The sequence below is a fragment of the Lacerta agilis genome, chromosome 16, assembly GCF_009819535.1.
Source record: "Lacerta agilis isolate rLacAgi1 chromosome 16, rLacAgi1.pri, whole genome shotgun sequence".
NCBI lineage: Eukaryota > Metazoa > Chordata > Lepidosauria > Squamata > Lacertidae > Lacerta > Lacerta agilis.
This window is the reverse complement of record NC_046327.1, coordinates 38,758,178-38,777,676: the sequence shown is the minus strand read 5'-3', so window position 1 is coordinate 38,777,676 and position 19,499 is coordinate 38,758,178. Positions and strand designations below refer to the sequence as shown.

The 19,499-nt window shown below is 42.0% G+C and overlaps 1 protein-coding gene across 1 annotated transcript in view; it reads left to right on the top strand.

Annotated features, from left to right (window-relative positions):
- Nucleotides 1-19,499, top strand: part of LOC117060756 (A.superbus venom factor 1-like) — a 93,475-nt gene extending 73,976 nt beyond the window's left edge. The window contains exons 33-40 of the mRNA XM_033173274.1: nt 2,224-2,311; nt 3,941-4,030; nt 8,149-8,254; nt 10,013-10,102; nt 12,079-12,159; nt 16,700-16,783; nt 17,515-17,650; nt 19,186-19,499. Of these exons, the coding sequence (XP_033029165.1) occupies nt 2,224-2,311; nt 3,941-4,030; nt 8,149-8,254; nt 10,013-10,102; nt 12,079-12,159; nt 16,700-16,783; nt 17,515-17,650; nt 19,186-19,327 (817 nt within the window). The 3' untranslated portion in view covers nt 19,328-19,499. The remainder of the gene's footprint in view (nt 1-2,223; nt 2,312-3,940; nt 4,031-8,148; nt 8,255-10,012; nt 10,103-12,078; nt 12,160-16,699; nt 16,784-17,514; nt 17,651-19,185) is intronic.

The window sequence follows — 19,499 nt, the reverse complement described above, 5'->3', positions numbered from 1 at the left end:
CTGGTAAGCAACTGTGTAATGTCACTCCTGCTCATCCGTTGGGAGTGTTTCTAAGGGTGAAGCTGGTTGTGGTGGGGATGCCTTATGACCTATGTCAAATCAGGGTGTCCCTCAAGCAGTCCCCGTTGGAGGAGTGGTATGGCCCTAGCCCCCGGCTAGGCACCAGACAGGAGCCACTCCTTCTGGATCCTTTTAACAGGATACCCTTACCCGTGGAGAGGCAGGTGGAGATTACAACCTCCCCTCCAAACAAGACTAGGCTTATCCAATACCTATCCGCCTTACAAAATTGTGATGATTGCTACGAGGTAGGCAAAAACTGAAATGGCGGTTGCCAGTTAGCCAAGTGGGAAAAATTCCTGCCTGGCCCCTAAAAAACTTAGGTGACTGACATTGTCCATAGCAAGAACCGGCGCAGCGAAGGGGAGGCCAGGATGACCGGGCATTTAAACTTCCCCTGGGTGTGGTGCCAAGGACCATCATTGGTCTGTTGGTCCTGTGCCCAGGGGAACGGCCACTGCCTCGGTCCTGTATACCTGAAGGAGCGTCTCCACCCCCATCGTTCAGCCCGGACACTGAGATCCAGTGCCGAGGGCCTTCTGGCGGTTCCCTCACGGCGAGAAGCAAAGCTACAGAGAACCAGGCAGAGGGCCTTCTCGGTAGTGGCGCCCGCCCTGTGGAACGCCCTCCCATCAGAGGTCAAAGAGATAAACAACTACATGACATTTAGAAAATACCTGAAGGCAGCCCTGTTTAAGGAAGTTTTTAATCTGTGACATTTTAATGTATTTTAATATTTGTTGGAAGCAGCCTAGGGTGGCTGGGGAACAAGTAATAAATTATTATTATATATTATTATACCTCCCGCTGCCATTGGCCCAACTGGCAGCAGGGATACGGTCCAGCTGGTGATACACCAGTTTACCAGGGAGGCCCAGGGCTTGCCTGCAAAGCTGCCCACCCACAAAGGTGGCGAACGGGCTTATTAGTAGGTCTGCATGGCAGTTGAGTGCAACCAGCTCTTGGCCTCACATTGGCAAGAAGGAACATATCTGAAGTGGAAGAGCAATATTTGAAGGTCAGAGGTTTCAGCTGAAGATGCTAAATAGTCACATTCATTTATAAGTGAAGGTGAAGACAAACCAGAGAGTTAGGATTTTAAAAGCAGCCCAAACAGATTCTGTGCCCACAATATCACCCCAGGTTCATTATTCACACCATGCAATACACACCACCAAAAGCATTGCAGACTCCTCAGCCAGGCTCCTCCGCTTGTGCAATGAGGCATTTGCCATTTTTTCCTCAAGTGGAACGTGCTTGCTTATTCATATCCACCCATCCTGCATTTTACCAAATCTGCTCTGGGGATGGTGGGAGGTGTGTTGGTGCTCATCAAAGGTGGCCAACAATAATCTACCAGGCCTGGCTTTTCACGTTTCAAGATGAACCACTCAGAAAATCTACAGCACTTATTTCTCCTCTTTTTCTAGTGCTTGCAAATAGAGAGATAAGCAAATCTTTCTTTAAAAAGCAGCAGAGATACAACTCAATGGCATCTGCTGTTCTTCCATGTTGTATCTGTCTTCAGCCTAAAATGAATTTTGTGGAGTCAAAGACCTCACCCCCTAACCAAAACTCTGGAATGGATCATTTTAAAAAGTCTTAAAGGACTTGATATTTTGATCATCTGCCAATACAACCCAGACCAAAACACAAAACTCAGAAACAAACTAGATATGTTGAAATGCACTCCTGTGTTTAACAGGCACTTTAAAAAAAATGCAAATAGCACCCACTTTGGGGGCATGGGGGCTGATAATGATTGGGATCACAGAGAGGCTTCCCTCCTGATGCAAACTGCAGGTTGAGGGAGCTGATTTTCATCAGGACGACAGCAGAATATAGAAGGATTAAGCTCTCTCCTCCATCTCCATCTCTGTCTCCTACAGTCCCACTCCCTCCCTTATGCAAGTACGAGTTACCTTTTTTATATAAAGAGTACATTAACTGCATGAATGCAATCAACATCATCTGTAGTTTGGTCCTGGGGCAACTGAAAAATCGGATACATGGTGACTCTTCTCCCCCACTCTCAGCGCCACTTTTGTGAGCCAGCCTAGAACTTGCTTATTGTAATAGTAGTGATATGAGAAGCTGTTGGAATGGAAACCAATTTGATTTTTGAGCTATGAAATACATTTCACCCTCTATCGCTGATTATAGGTATCTTGGTGACATTGATGCCACAAATACCATAATAGATGTCTCTATGCTCACTGGCTTTGTAGCTGACTCTGAAGATCTTAAGCGGGTAAGTGAGCCCTATTTATGCTGGAAGCAGCTGCTTAAATTGTCATGTTAAGAATACGAAATCCACTGTAGTCAGTTTAAAACCTTAGATCATTGGAATTAGATCTGCAGGCTTACCATAAATGCCACCAGCTCTGTTGTGACATAGCTGTTTACTGGGCAACACAAAGAATGGCATCCCAGCCAGTCCCTTATGGCAGTGGTTTTCAAACAGTGTGCCATAGCACCCTTGGGTGCCTTGAATGATGGTCAGGGTGCCGTGGGCAACACTGGCCTCAGTCCCTCTTTCCTTCCCTCTGATGCCCTCTCTTTTCTCTGCCTCCTAAACGCTTGCACAGCTGTTTGTTGCAGCAGCCCTGGCTACAAGCTCCCCAGGCAAAGGGTGCCTCTGGGGCTGGCCAGGGGGTGCTTCCCAGGCCCCTGTTGGGCAGCGTGAGGAGGCACCTCTCTTTGGGGCAGGGAAAGCAGCTCAGAGACCAGACTGCCCAGAGTACTCCCAAGGAGAAGGGAGAAGAGAAGAGGCTGAGGGAACACTCCACAAGGGAGGGTGTTGGAAAAGGGTGAGGGGCTGCCGGCTTTGCAGGCAAGGGGTAACATAACTGGGCTCCTGAGCCCCTCAGGGGTGCTGCAGAAAGAATGTAGTTGGTTAAGGGAGCCGTGGACTCAAAAAGGTTGAAAGCCTCTGCCTTATGAGCATAAATGGTATGTAGCAGTGGACTCTGCCACAACTGCCATTGTGCTGTTTCCACTGTCAAAGACTGACTACCACCATTCACAAAACAAAGTGAGGCAGCTGCACTTGGGTGCAGTTGAGGCCGGCACAGTAAAAGGCAAGCAGTCCTGTCTGGCAATGGGACAGAAGGTCTCCTGCAGAAGACTTATTGGAATAAACAGGAGTTGTATTAAAATGTCTTGGGCTGAAGCTGCAGCATTTGCCCCACAACTAGCACTTCTCTGGGAAGGTGGAAGTGAAGGTTTACAACATAAGCAGTTGATCTCAGCCGTGTTGCAGGAAATTGTGAAAAACTGGAAAATAGCAGGTAGGCTTCTGTTTGAGCTCCACAGGGTATGGAACAATGCAAATGACAGGAAAAAATGACTTGTATCATGACAAAGGAAAGACAAAGCCCAGTGTACTGCTTTGCCATCTGGGCTCCCTTTATGGAGCTGCATAGGTCACATTATTTTCTCAAGATGTGGGACAATGGTTGGAGGTTGCCTTCTTATGATAAATAGTAGGGAAATTGATGTTGTCTCTCTTGAATAACAATTGCTTGTGTGCCTATGTGTATCTTTAATACATGTATCTGAGGTGGGTGGAATGGTTTCCCAGTTCACTTACCTTATTTCTGCTATTTAATCATTTGTATACATTTGAGAAAACCAATGAAACATTATTATTTTCTTAAGTGTCATGGGCCAGACCCTGCCAATTGTGGCTTGTGTTAAACCCCTATCATGACAGACATTGCGCCCCCAGCTTTGCAAAGAGACAAAAAAAAAAATTTTGTACAAATATGAACAGCAAGGCCACAGGTGCCATACTTAACAAATTTACATAGATCAGTAGATAGACTCAGTATGGTACTGGTCCTGAACCATGTTTATTTTGTTTTCTCTCTGTGCTTAGCTCTCTGAAGGTGTGGATAAATACATCACCAAGTTCGAAATTGACAATGTCAAGTCTGAAAGAGGGAACCTCATCCTCTACTTGCACAAGGTAAAGAGTCATGGAGAAGGGAGATCTGGTGCAAGAAGGCTCTATGTCCCGTTTTGCCTTCTTTCTGTCACAGGCAGCACTGTTGCCATTCTTCTGCAGTTTCCTTTCTGCCAGAAAATACCTTATTTGTCTCATTGTCTGATGTTGTGAAATTATGTAAATTATGTTGTCTCTGCTTTATTCCAATCCACCGTAGAGGAAACACAATGCAAATGGCAGGGGCAGGGTTAAAATTAATCAATTGCGTAACATTTGCAGCCTAAAAGCAAGAACAACAGCAAATGCCAATCGTATTCACTGCATTTATTTTTATTCCGGACATTGGGATGAATAAGTAAACACCAGCAAGTTCCTCTGGCATTTCCACGGATATGTAGGTGTTAAACTTTAAAGCAAGATCTATGTGGGTCAAAAAGAACTAGATGCATGCCTCTTCTTGAGCTGTTTCAAGGACCATTTTATAAGTGCTTTTTAGCCACATTAGGCCATATATGTGTATGATAATGTGGAAGGTAATGTTCCATTGTGCATTGCATTGTTCTACGTCATTGAGCATGGGTTGCCAGTTCAATCCATGTGAGCATCCATGCATGCATCCATGGAAGCCTTCCTTGGTGTCTGAGGGGTCCTGTCCACCTGGCTTGAAAGGAACCTTCTCTTGCAGCCAACGGAAGGCTACTTTCAAGCCTAGTTGCTGGCAGGGCCAGAAAGAGTGTGTGAGCAGCTGAGGTGTGGACAAATATACCACAGACCTAAAAAGACTGGCAACCCTTGTCATAGGGTCTATGAGGTGAGAAGGACACAAACTAGAAGTGATGCTAATGGTGTGGATAAAATTAATGTGCACATTTTTGTCATGTAAATATCAGCTGTGGGGTAGCGTTAAATGCCCCAGGATCTTGCCAGATGGGAATGAGGAAGTTAACTTTCTATTCCTGCACTGTTATTGGGGGGGGGGTAACCCTCTCCAAAGCTGCTTTTGCATCTCAGGGGAAGCATCCATTGGCACCAAAGCTCGATGACTAAGCTCTTGTCTTGAGTGACAAAATGTCCGGTTACCAGAACGATGTCTGAGCATTGAACCACTGGTATATCACAAGTGGACTCTTTATTACTGCGTTTGCAATTGTTGAAGATAAAATCTATTTTGGAAAGAGAAGAAATGAGCACTGAACCACTTATATATTGCAAGTGAACACTTTATTTACTGTGTTTGCAGTTGTTTAAGATAAAACCTACTTTGAAACCCCTATACAGTGGTACCTCGGTTTACGAACTTAATCCGTTCCAGAAGTCTGCTCTTAAACCGAAACCATTCTTAAACCGAGGCACGCTTTCCCTAATGAGGCCTCCTGCCGCCGGTGCCCTTCCACCATTCAGATTCCATTCTTAGACCGAGGTAAAGTTCACAAATCGGGACACTACTTCCAGTTTTGTGGAGTTTGTAAACCGAATTGTTCGTAAACAGGGCTGTTATTAAACCAAGGTACCACTGTAGTCAGCAGATGGTAAAGTCTTCAGAAGCCCCTTTCAGAGTGCCATCTTGTCCAGTGATTTGAATAGGGGTTCTGTTGGCACTGCCAGTCAGCTGATGAGAATTGCCTGAGAAACCCCATTTAGCTGCACCAGGTTTTAAAGGGGAAGGAGCAGAGCATCCCATAAGTGCAGAAGCCACTCTTCTCCCACCAAAAGGGACTTAGTAATGAAACCATTTTCATAACTCTGCCTACAGTGCAAAGTGTGTATTACTAAATAGTTTCCATTTACCAAAGGAAAATAGCATTAATAAGTCCAACACTCCTTTCTCCAGTGAAAGACTGGCACTCAAAAGATTTATTCTCTCTTAATGGTATTCAACACCCCACAAATTAAACTTAATATATAAGTTGGGATCAGACAAATTTTGGAGATGTTGGTTGAGTAAAGCAGATAGACAGACAGGCAGACAGACAGCATCTTTTGGACCTGCTCTCAAATACAAACTTTTTGGAAATCCGTACAGGCTAATATTTCTAACATGTTAGGATATCACATACCCCTAGAACCTAAAGTACTGCTGCATGCTGTCTGGTGGATGTTATCCTGGAAAATGACCAATGTTATAACTGCTGTGAAGATTATGATAGTTAAAAACTGGGGCAGCAGGGAGTATATTTCCTACTGTATGTGAATGGCTAAAAAACATCTTATTGTAAAAGAATGTATACATACAAACCTAATAGGTTAATGGGGGAAATTCCATTATGTTTTGGAATAATAAGTTTTGTGATAAGGTTCAACCTTTTGCTGCTTTCATTTTTTTTTTTATAAAGAGTTTATTGGTATTTTCCATAACAAATAATACCATCACCCACCCACATTTATACAAAACAAAAACAGACATAACCACGATTCTCCTTCTTTTTTACACACATACAGAAAAAATCTAGTTTCGAATCTTTACAGTTGACTTCCCCTGCCTTTTCTCCTTCGGTTCCCAAGCCAAATTCTATTTTAATAACTTCATCTCTCAAAAAATTGAATTCATTTCAAAAAGAAATTCAAATCTAAACAATCATCTTAAATGAATAAATCATCTTAATCCATAATACTTAATAAAATAACTTTATATCTTAACAAATTCTTCTTATATCAGATCTAAGCTATTCTTCTTTCCCTTAAACTGCTGCTAATAACAAAAAGGTTCAAAATATCCCTTTTCTTATTAAAAATTAAAATAAAACTTAATGTCTTAACCCTCCGATTTCAGATTACCATAACAAAGCATTAATATTCTGCACTTAACACACTTCACCCTATCCCCCCTCTATCCAATGTCCTTCTCCATCTTTCACCGGAACCACTCCTCAAATTGTCCTCTTTTCTTGTACGTCCACAGAACAAGACACAGTCCCCAACAGTCCTTGCATCGAGCATCAGGATACACTGTTCATCTTCCTTCGGCTTCTCCCATTCAATGCTGCATTCTTCTTCTATTTGTAAATATCTTAATTTCTTGCCCTTCGCTCCCGAGCTCTCACCTCGGGGGCTGGATATAACATTCCTCGCCGTCCCCGGGCTGCCACCACCGAAGGACGTTTCTTTTTCCGGGAATCGCCATGCCGTCTCTCTCAGTTTTTCCATCATCTCCTTCAGCTCTTTGCCAAGGCTCTCTTCCATGGTATCGAATATCTGAAAGGTCTCCTCTGTGGGAAGTAGATTTTTCTTCATATCCCCACTCAAAACCTTCAATTTCTGATTAAGCAGTTCCTGTTTCAATATAATAATCCTTTCTTCATCAGTTAGTCCAGAGTTCAAAACAATTTCAAAAACAAAGCCCAACATGGTGAGGACGGGCATAGGTATCAAATTTCAGTTTCTATTTCATCCATCTTATAGCAGTAATTTTCCACTTCGGTTCAGGGTTTTTGCAGCCATTTTCTCTGAAACCGGGACGCAAAGACCAAAACTTTCAAAAGGAATATTCTCCATCCTCTTCCTCCCCAAAGGGAGATCTATAAAGTCTCACTTATGAAAAAATCTTTACAATGTAGCCATCCAGTAGCAACAGTATCCCAGACCGTTATTTTCTTGCCAGCGAAGGGAAAGAGGCAGACTTCCTTTATCTAAAGCCTCCCGGATTGTTAAGTCTTTAAGCTCAGCAGTTAATCCAATCAAGTACTCACGACCTCCGGGCTTCTTTTCCTTTCATCTCTCAGGGAGAACGTCGTCACTCGTCACGGCCAGTACTCGCCGCTTTTCCGCCCGGTTGGGGCATTTCCCCTAATGGCCCGGCTCCGCGCTCCCTTCACCCCCACTCCCCCTTTACAGGGGGAACGAGGAAAGGGTGCGTAGCCTAGCGGGCCCGCCGGGGAGCCCGAGGCGCGGGACGCTCTTCCCGCGCCTCACCGGAGCCCCGCATAGCAGTGGCGGGGCTCCAACCCCCGGGCTGGATGGGTCGCCTCGCTGCCGAGGCAACCCACGACCGCCCGTGATGGCGACCTCGCCGGAAGTGCTTTTGCTGCTTTCAACCTGCTGTAATGTCATGAGTCTTTATCCATAGATGTCCGTATTTACCCTGTTAGAGCTAATAAAAACAATGTTTAATGTCTATTCTCTCTTTTCTCCTCCAATCCCAGGTCTCTCACACAGAATATGAATGTCTGCAATTCAAAGTTTACCAGTATTTTGAAGTTGGTCTCATTCAACCAGCAGCAGTCAAGGTCTACACATACTATGCCTTAGGTAATGGCAGCCACAGGTTATGCTATAAATCACGCCAGGAAGCAACCATGGGGAGCAATGGATAAATGAAATAAATAATATGAATGTGCCCCCCATAGACAGGCCAAATAGCATAAGGTCTTATTAATATGTTGTGTGCACACTATGAAATTAATCACACACATATACGTCTTTTGTGGCCCCTACACTATAAGTGCAGAATTATGAAATGAATCCCATAATAACACTGAAAGGCAGTGGACCATGGATAAGAATGTACTGAAGTGTGGCTAATTGTGCTAATTAAGGGCTTATCCATGCTTACCTTTTGTGCCACGCTTTTTTGACACATGTCCATGCTGGGGCAATCCAGTCAGATGGGTGGCATAATAATAACAACAACAACAACAACAACAATAATGCCATGTTTCAGCACGTTTCACAAAAACCCACTCTTTAACGCTGAATCAGAACAAATGGCAATTCCAGTTTCCCACAGTAAAGAGTGGGTTTTTGTATGGAAAGTGCCAGGGTGGAAAACGTAGCGCTCGGATATGGCACTTTAAAGCACAGACCTGGCACAAAAGGAATCCCAGGGAGGTCCAGCTGGTGCCTTCAGTATACACCTTTAGGCACCAGGCAAAAATGTTCCTCTCTCCAGGCCTTTGGCTGATTGACATCTGAAACCCTTTTAAAATGTGCCATGAAAGGGAGGATTATTGCGTTGGTTTTGTTTATGTTACGTATTTTTTGTATTGTGATTTTATGTTGTGAACCGCTCTAAGATCTACGGTATAGGACAGTATACAAATTTACCATATTTTTCTATGTATAAGAAGGTGTTTTTGCTGAATTTCGTCAAAAATTGGAGGGTATCTTATACACAGGAAAATATGGTAATAAATAAATAAATATCTGGATGAGCCCTATGCTTTGCTACAGTGTACAAAGGATGGCGTGCTCTGATCCATAGGGTCACAAAGAATCGGACACGACTAAATGACTAAACAACAACAACAAAGGGTGGATTTACTAACCGAGGGGAAAGGGAACAATAATACAGCGGCACCTCACTTTTTGAATGTAATCCGTTCTGGAAGACCATTTGAGTTCTGAAACGTTTGAAAACCAAAAACTCAACCGCCGACAGCTAGGCCTCGGGATCTTGTATGTTCGACTTCTGGGGTGTGTTCGAAAACTGAAGCATTTACTTCCAGGTTTATGGTGTTCGTAAACCAAAATGTTTGTCAACAGAGACTAGTTTCATTTATAAGGAAACCAAAAGAGTTTTAAGTGTATTAAATAATATTCAATGTGCCCATGTTACGTCTGGATTTTGTACTATGCCTAAGCACATGTGCTCAGAAGCAAATGTGTTCAGTAACTCTGATGCCCCTAATTACTAGATGCTGCCCACTTTATTGCAGGGCCTGACCACTTGTTTATGCTGCAAAATAAAGATGTTTTTAGTCCCCATACCTCAGTTTGGGGCATGGTGCTCTGCTGCCCCCAAATACAGAATTTGGCCATCCCTCGTGCCATGAATGCTGGAATTCAACTCTTAAAAACATGGGCCTACAGGGCAGTGAAACTAGCTTTCTTCATGGGTTTTCATTGCATAAAGTCAGGCTCATGTCATTTAATATGAATATTCTCCTTGGGAGAAATGGGTCTGCCCTTAATCTGTGCACTTCTCAAGGGGTTCCTTTTGGGATTTCTTCATAAGGAATTGATTTAGTGAACTACACAGGTATCTCAGTGTGACATTTCTCCTTTCAGATGACCAATGCACCAAGTTCTATCACCCATCCAAAGCCACTGGCCTTCTCAATAAAATATGCCATGGTGATGTTTGCCGGTGTGCAGAAGGTAAGCAGGGAGGGCAGGTGAAGAGGTGCTGTTTTGCTCACCCTAAGGGGGGGGAGGGGCTGGACCTTGGCGTAATGTGGAATTTGTTGTTTCTGATTTTGTAACACTTACTTTGGTGTGCATTTGTTGGGGCTCCTTCATTTTTAACTTTGCTGGTTATGAACAATACAGCCAGGATGTCAAGTGGCTTACTCAAGCCCCATCAAATCATCCCATTGCACCAGGCAAGTGCTAGTACTTTGAGGTCTGTGTGCTTGCTGTGCTCTACTCAGAGCTTGGAAGGTTCGTTTTTAACAGGAACTAGTTCAATTCACTTTTGTCTGTTTAGAACAGGGGTTGGCAAGGTTTACCTTGCCTGGGCTGGTCCACTCCAGCGGAGGTCCCTCCGTGGGCTGGATGGCGTGTGCTGTGAAAGTGGTTTAGCGGAGCGTGCGGGGACTCATCAAGGGGGCAGCTCAGTTGGGGGGCAGCTCATGGGCCAGTTAAACGACCCCTGTGGACCGCTTGGACCCCTGGTTTAGAAAATGAAAATATTCAGATCACAGTTTGGGGGGGGCGACCCCAGCAATCAGAATGTTACAAGCTTTTGTCCTGAATTAGATAATATATATTTAAGATGACTAAGAAAACATCAAAACACACACACACAATTTATTTTTCACAGTTATGATCCTTAGGTGAAAGGTCCAAAATGTCTTAAAAGTTTTTTTTTTAATGTAATAGAATACTGGGCTCATCCAGACTTCCTTTTCAGTCATGTTTTTAGGGACAGGTCTGTACATTAAAACTTCATTCCCAAAAACCATTTTTTTGCCCTGGCACTTTACCTGTGTAAACCTGTTTTTTACTGCTGAATCCATGGAACCCCCAAATGGCAATTTGTTCCTATTCAGCATTAAAGACCCAGTTTTCCTTGGGAAAGTGACGGGGGGGCGGGGGGAGCGCTTGGACACCAAATTTCAAAGCATGAACCTGTGTGTACAAAATATGGGACAAAAGTATGAAAGAGCCCAAACCTGATGAACTAGAAATTGTTCAGAGTTCTACCCCAAAAAATACTTAATTCACATTCAGTACACCCAGCAATTATGGAAAATACTTTCAGGTACAGTGGTGCCCCGCTAGACGAAAATAATTCGTTCTGCGAAAATTTTCGTCTAGCGGGTTTTTCGTCTAGCGAAGCGGCAATGACAGCCGCGCTTTCGCTAGACGAAAGGGGAAAAAAAGATGAAAAATTTTCGTCTTGCGAGGCAGCCCCATAGACAAATTCGTCTTGCGGGGCAGCCTCCCACTAGACGAATGCCTTCGTCTAGCGAGTTTTTCGTCTTGCGAGGCATTCGTCTAGCGGGACACCACTGTATAGCTCAAAGATTTTTGAATTGACTTCATTAAACCAAATCAGTTCATTTCAAGCACTGGGTCTACTGCTCCATCGGGGAGGACTCAAATCAATATGTTCAAATGGCAAAAAATGAGATTCTGACTAAACATTAGGAAGAACTTCCTGATAATAAAAGCTGTTCAATAGTGGAACAGACTTCCTTGGTGGCAGGCTGCCTTTCATTGGAAGTTTCTTGGCAGAGGCTGAATGACCATCTGCCAGGGCTTCTTTAGTTATGATTCCTGCATTTGAGGATCTTGGGGATCCTTGAGATCCCTTCCAACTCTCTAATTCTACGATTTTATACCGTTGGTCAGGCCATCCAGCTACCTTGAAAGGAACATCCAGGCTAATGCAACTCATGTAAATCACTGTGATCTGAGCTATAAAATTGTCCAGTAATGATCACTGAAGGTTGAAGAGCCAGTAAATTCCAGATTCTGCCAGGCTGCACTGCTGATCCATCCAATTCTGCCCTGAAATCATTACCTGGCACTCCCAGTTATCTGTCTAGTGCATCTAAATGCCCCCAAAGACAACATGGGGGTCCCAGGGAGATTTTTTCCTGGCCTCATCATTTCTTTCTTTCCCAAAGAACACTGCTACCTACACAGGACAGACTCCTCCAGCGTGGATCAACGGATCCAGGAAGCTTGCATGGCACAAGTGGATTACGGTAACTGCAGTTTAGATTGATGAATCCTGTAAATGAGGAAGGGGCTGTTCGTGCCATTAATTCTAGTACCTATAATCTGCCTCTTAGAATGATCACCTCTCATTGCCACATGGCACAATTTAGTACTTCTGCACATATGCAAACAGTGTGAACCTAGAAGTAACCCATTCCACTACTTCCGGGGTTGGGCTGGTCTCAAGCAGAGGGTGATGTAAGCCGGAGGCGATGTTACCTGAGGATCCACTGTATATGATTATGGCAGGAGATTTCAACATGGTATTAGATAAACGATTGGATAAATCCAATCTTATCCCAGAGGACAGATATAATAACATTACAGGATTAGCTAAAGTTATGAAAAGGAAATATATGAAAGACATTTGGAGAGTGATGAGGGGAAGAGAGAAGAAATTTTCTTTCTTCTCACTAATGCATAAGACCTATTTAAGGATTGATTATATTCAACTATAAGAAAGAAGATTCCACCTAAACATTAGGAAGAACTTCCTGACAGTAAGAGCTGTTCGACAGTGGAATTTGCTGCCAAGGAGTGTGGTGGAGTCTCCTTCTTTGGAGGTCTTTAAGCCGAGGCTTGACAGCCATCTGTCAGGAATGCTTTGATGGTGTTTCCTGCTTGGCAGGGGGTTGGACTGGATGGCCCTTGTGGTCTCTTCCAACTCTATGATTCTATAATCTTCATTTCAAAAAACTTAATATCTAAAATAACAAATTAAAAAAATGGAATAATAAAGGTAACCAACCACACATTGGTTAATATCGAAACAAAATAGGAAGTGTGCATGCACACGAAAGCTCATACCAAGAACAAACTCAGTTGGTCTCTAAGGTGCTACTGGAAAGAATTTCCTATTTTGTTTTGACTATGGCAGACCAACACGGCTACCCACCTGTAATTGGTTAATATGTTATTAAAAATAAAGAAAGATTATAAGGAAGCCAGAAGATGGAGGTTAGGTATGAGGATCTTCAATAATAGAATTATTAGACATATGGCAGATTAATGAGAAGGGGCAAAGTACTCAAGCAAAAATATGGGATACAATGAAAGCAGTGATGAGGGGAATTAGTATTAGGGAATCTAGTAAATTGCAAACAACAAGAAGAAGACATGAAAAAAGTTAGAGGAAGAAATTAGGTCATTGGAAAATCAATATATTAATGATAAAGGTAAAAGAAGTTTGCAAAATTACAGGCAAAAAGGAAGGCGTTAGAAAATAAAGATATGGAAAAAGTGCAGAGAGATTTGATATTCTTGAAAAAAGAATTTTTTGAACATAGTAATAAAAAATCGAAATTGCTGGCTAGAGCCATTCAGTCAAAAAAGTAAAGAATTCAATTATCCTAATAAAAGATAAAACTGGTAATATTAACAATTTGATGAAAGATAAGTTGAGAGTATTTCAGGAGTTTTAGCAAGAGTTATATTTAGCAGGTAACAATTCTATGGGGAAGATGAAAGAATATATTGAGACACACTGGAAGATGAAGCTAGAAAGTATGGATAGAGAGGTTATGGAACAACCAATTTCAGAAAAAGAAATGGAGGAAGTTATAGGAAAACTAAAAGTATTACATAATTCAGTAATAGATGGTGAGAGGATCCCACCATCAAGTGAACAATCAATAATTATCTTAATTCCAAAACTAGGAAAAGATTTGAATGACCCAGGAGCATATGGGCTGATTTCCCTAATAAATCAAGATACTAAAATATTGACCGCAATAATGGCAAAAAGATGAATAATTTTATGTATAAATCTATAAATAAAAACCGATGTGGCTTTGTAGCAGGAAGACAGATGTCTAGTTTAATAGAAAGAGTGTTGAATAAAATAGATATAATAAGAAGAAATAAATTGAAAGCTGGTACAGTATAGTAGCATTGGATTTTTTTAAGGCTTTTGACTGTGTAGAATTGCCAGCATTAAAAAAATGATTATAGGAAGCCTAAGATTTGAAGAACGATTTAAGGGATTAATAAATCAATTATATTTGAGGAACAATGCATATGTCATAGTGAATGATGGTATAACAAAACAAATAACACTAGTTCGAGGTACAAGACAAGGATTCCCCAATTTTATTTGTATTAGTTACAGGTAGGTAGCTGTGTTGGTCTGCCATAGTCAAAACAAAATAAAAAAGTTTTTATTTGTATTAGGCATTGAAACTCTGGCCAATGTAGTTAGAAAAGATGGAACTATAAAAGGAATAAGTAATAATGGAAAAGAGAAAATAGGCTTATTTACAGATGCCACCTTGCTAACAATTGAAAATCCCTTGGAAAATTGAAGAAATAACAGGATTGCATATTAATTGGTCCAAATCAGAAATGATTATATTTAACTATGATGAAGATGAAAAATGATTTTTAAGGAAATAAAAATAGATATAAAATTAAGAAATGTAATAAAGTACTTGGGTATAACTATAAGAGGAAATTTAGAAAATTTAGAACAAGAGAACAAAAAGGGAAATTAAAGAAAAGCTGGGGGAATATAACAAAATTAAGCTTTCACGGTTTAGAAGAACAGTGATAATTCAAATGAAAATTTTGTCTAGAATAACTTTTTTTTAATGTTACCAATTATGATATTGGAGACACAGATAAAGGGCTGGCAAAGTATGATTAATAAATTTTGTAATGGGGATAAGAAACCTAGAATTAATAAAAAAGATGGTATAAACCCCAGAAAACAGGTGGACTGGGTCTCTCCAACATAAAGTTATATTATATAGCAAATCAGTTAAGATATATCATAGATTGGATAACAGAACAAGGAGAGTTAGAATGGTTAGACAGGAAATGAAGGAGAAGTTATTGAATAATTTTTTGTCAAACCAAATAGACAATGGTGATAGAATATTGAAAATCCCTTATTAAGAAATATCATTGAGATATGGGCGAAATATAAAGGAAAATTGATACCACCAAATTCACCACTAACTCCAGTGGTGGTGATAGAATATTTCCCAGTAAACTGAAAAAAGGAAATTGAAAAAGAAGCGAAAGAGAAGAAAATATTTGAAAGAAAGGAATGGGTGAAGAAAATGAGAAGCAAAGAACAAATAAGAGAAGCTCTAACAGGAAGTAAAATAACTTGGTTTAACTGTATACAACTGGAGCAATGGACAAAGAAGTAGTTAAGGGAAAACAAGAACTGCAAAAAAAATACAAAATTTGAAGAAAAAAAAGATTATAGAAAAGGGGAGATAAAGAAGAAAGCAGTTTTAAAAGGGAAACCAGTGAAATTTATAAAATATTAGTAGAAATGGAGGATCAACAAGATCAATTAAAAGAGGTGTGGGAAAAGGAGACAACAGGGCAGATAAATAGTCAAAGCTAAGGGAAATATGGGAGAAACATACTTTGAAAATGTTGTCTATAAGGATAAAAGAAAATTATTATAAATTAGTTTGGAGATGCTATTTAACACCAGTCAGATTAAATCAGATAAACAAGGAGTATTTGGTGTTATGTTGGAGAGGGTGCCAGGAGACTGGGACTTATGTTCACATGTGGTGGGAGTGTAAATGTGTATAATTTTGGGGGCAAAGGGTGTTGAAGGAGATAACAGAAATCACTGGGTTAAAGCTGACTGAAAGTCCAGAGGTAGCACTGTTATCAATTTAATAGTCTGGAAGCTATGAAGGACTTGCTCACAAATTTATTGTCAGCTGCACAAGCTAGGAAGTGGAAGAGGCAAGGTGAATATAAAATGGAAGAATGGTATAAAGAGGTGTAGGATATAGCTATTAATGATAAATTAACATGTGCTATTAAGGTAAGACAGGGAATATGCAGGAGATATGATTCTGAGGAGCTCTGGAAGGTGTTTGTAGAATTTGTACTGTTAAAACAGAAAGGGGTCAAACCATCACAAGGTGTTGAAATTTTGGGAGGTTGGATAGTTACAATGGAATTGTCTCAGGGGTGGGGTGCACATATTTATTTATTTATTTATTTATTATTGCTGTACTGTGTCAAAATAAAAAATAAAATTATAAATAAATAAATATGTCAAAATGGGGTGAGATTTTCAGTCTGTTTAATGAGCAGAAGCCTCAGCAGCAGTCAAAAGAGCCAACTCTAGGGGCAAAGGGCCTTCCAAAAAGAAAAAAAAACATTTGAGGTGGGCAGGCCCCCCTAAAGTTGATGGGTTTTGCCGTTCTAATGGTTTGTGTGTGTGTGTGTGTGTGTGTGTGTGTGCGCGCGCCATGTCATGTCATGTGATTAATTATGCGGGGTGGGGCTTACCTCCCCTCCCCAGTATTCAAGTTGGCACCCCTGGCAGCACTGATGGTTAAACAACAGTGGTAGGTTGGTCTCACTGCTTTCAGAGGAGGTTACTTTCAGATATATTTGCATATATACTTGCCTGGGAATAAATCTCATTTAATTCAAACGACATGGTTAGGATTGTGCTGTAAGTGTCATTGCACCTTAAGGAGCTGAGGCCTGTACAGAGGAAAACAGGCAACCCTCTCTGTGTCTAAAACCTTTTCTCTGTCTTTGAAGTATATAAAACCAGACTAATGAAAATAGAAGAAACCAACAGTTATGACAACTACATCATGACCATTCTTGAAGTTATTAAAGCAGGTAAAATTTCCCTACTATAGGAGGTGGGGGAGCGGAACCCTTGACTACAAAAGCAAAAGAACATTTCCTTTTAATAACCGTTTGAGCTAATGCCTTAAGTTAGTCGATGATTTTTGAAACTGTGCTGTAAGGAACTTTTGTGTTTCTTGGAAGTTCATTGGGGGCAGGCAAGGTGAATAATGGCAGGTAAGCTTCGCTGGACCACATCTTGCCCATCACTGCCTATCCCAGCCCCTGCCCCCTTGGCCCCACTATTCACAGAGTACTTTCAGATGGGTGTTTATTGTGGGATGGGTGCTCCTCATGCATGCACATTTTTCAGTCTCCACACATTTTTTGCATCAAAATGCCAGCCAGTATTTATCCTGTCTTCATTTAATCCAGATTCGCCGTTTGTGAGGGAAATCTAGTTAGTTGGTTGTTGGTTTTTAATTGTTGGCAGCAACTTGTTTGTGCTAGCAAGCCATCATAGGGAAGTGCTCACAGACCTGGCCAGAGAGTTGAGTGTACTCTAGGACATACTCTCGGAACAACCCAAAAAGTACAAGTCTGGCATCTATGGAAAATTCCAAATAATGGGGAGGCTCATCGTAGCTCCGTGTCAGAGCACCTGCAATCCCAGCAGCAGCATCTGCTGGTAGGGCTGGGAGATACCCTTGTCTGAAAGCAGTTAAAGCTCACCAAAGCCCTGATTCAAATATTTCTCTTTGTGTTTTAACGGATTCCTCTAGGAAGTGACACCAATCCACAATCTAAGCCCCGGAGGTTCATCAGCCACATGAAATGCAAGGATTCTCTGCACCTGGAGGAGAACAAGGACTATCTGATCTGGGGTCACAGAAGCGACATGTGGCCCATCAAAACTGAGTATGTGTTTCATTTTGTGTGTCACATTCTCCTTGCACATCTCCACAAAAGGACCAGACATGAAAATACAGAGAGCAGTAGAGTTCTGGGGCTGATGGAGCAAAGGGCAGGTCAGCTAGCAGCTGGTGGAGGGGAGGTGGAAGCAGAGTTCACAGTTAGCAGAACACCCCAGACTATGGCCAGAGTGCATCCTTCAGCAACAGATCTAGACATCCTGGGAGGGGCGGCGGATCCTCCTCCTCCTCCTCCTCCTCCTCCTCCTCCTCCTCCTCCTGCTGCTGCTGCTGCTGTTGCCCCCGCTGCCCCCTCCTCCATCTGCTTCTGCACTGTGCACACCCTTTGCTCCCTGACTTCTCCCCGTATCTGGTTCATATCAGATACACACATGGTTTACTGGTATTGTGAATGAACAAGACCTCTCCCTTGTATGTGTTGGAGTGGTTCAGGGGCACCAAACAGTAAAACTGGGGGGAATGTTTTAAAGGAATTGCAATGAATTACATGCAACAGGTCTGGGATGAATCCGTTTGTGCAAATTGCAGCAAATACCGAATGTGAAGTGTCTCCACTCTCAAGGAAAGGTTATTTGGAAGATCAGTGGGCCCAGCTGCCCTGCCTCAACACCAATTTTCTCTGGGAACTTGCTTGGGGAAAGCTTTTTATTCCACACCCCCACTTCTTCTTGAGAGTTATGGGGTTTGGGGGCTGGTTACACCAATGCAGATTTCAAGAAGGAAGACAAGTAGAGAGTGAGTGATTACAATGTGAGAGTAGGAGAATGGGTTCAAGCTCTGGGGCTATGGGAAGGACTGGGGCTGCTATTGCTGAGTCACTGCACCCTTTTGCTCTTATGGGGCAGGCTTAAAGGTAAAGGGACCCCTGACCATTAGATCCAGTCGTGTCTGACTCTGAGGTTGCGGCGCTCATCTAGCGTTAATGGCTGAGGGAGCCGGCGTACAGCTTACGGGTCATGTGGCCAGGTTTAGAGGACCTTTTTATTCTCTTTGGTGCCCACAGCAGCAAACAAGACAAAACAATAAAAACACCTTAGAAATAATTCCATTACAGATGCAGACTGGGAAAGATCTTAGCTTAGCTTGATGGAAGCCTTCAAGTAGGCACCAAAAAGACACAGTACCTGTCTAATATTCAAGGGGAGGGAATCCCAAAGCATTGGGGCTAACAACACTAGAAGCTCAGTTACAACATTGTGTGGAATGGACCTCCTGATAAGACAGTACAGTATCAGCAGGAGGCCCTCACCTGCACAGTGGTAGTGATCAACTGGATGAGACTATCTTTCAGGTGTCCAAGCTCTGTCAGGTTTTATACACCAAAACCAGCACCTTGAACGTAGCCTAGTAGCTAATCAGCTGCCATATAAGTTGCATTTCATGGTCCAACAGGAAGCATGCATTGCACGTATCAGTATGATGCTGTTCACACCAGGTGATATCTGTCGACTGTCTTGCAATATCCATGCTAACCATAAGCTAAGACTCAGAAGACTCAAATCTCCCCTCTTACTTTTCCAGGTTCAATTATTTTATTAGCAAGGACACCTGGATTGAGAGATGGCCAAACGAGGATGAATGTCAGGACGAGGACTACCAAAACCTGTGCAATGAATTTGCCGAGTTCTCCAGCAACATAGGAATTTATGGCTGTCAGACCTAGATTCAGAAGTGATATTTGCAATAAGTTGCTACATTGCATTAAGGTGCTTATATTAAGGTGGATTTCAGCCAATGTTCTGAAGATGACACCCTCCTCTTGCTCACCCAAATGTTCCAGTTTCCTATAGCTTTTACAATCATGTTTACCTAATAAAAACTTGATTTCTCACTGC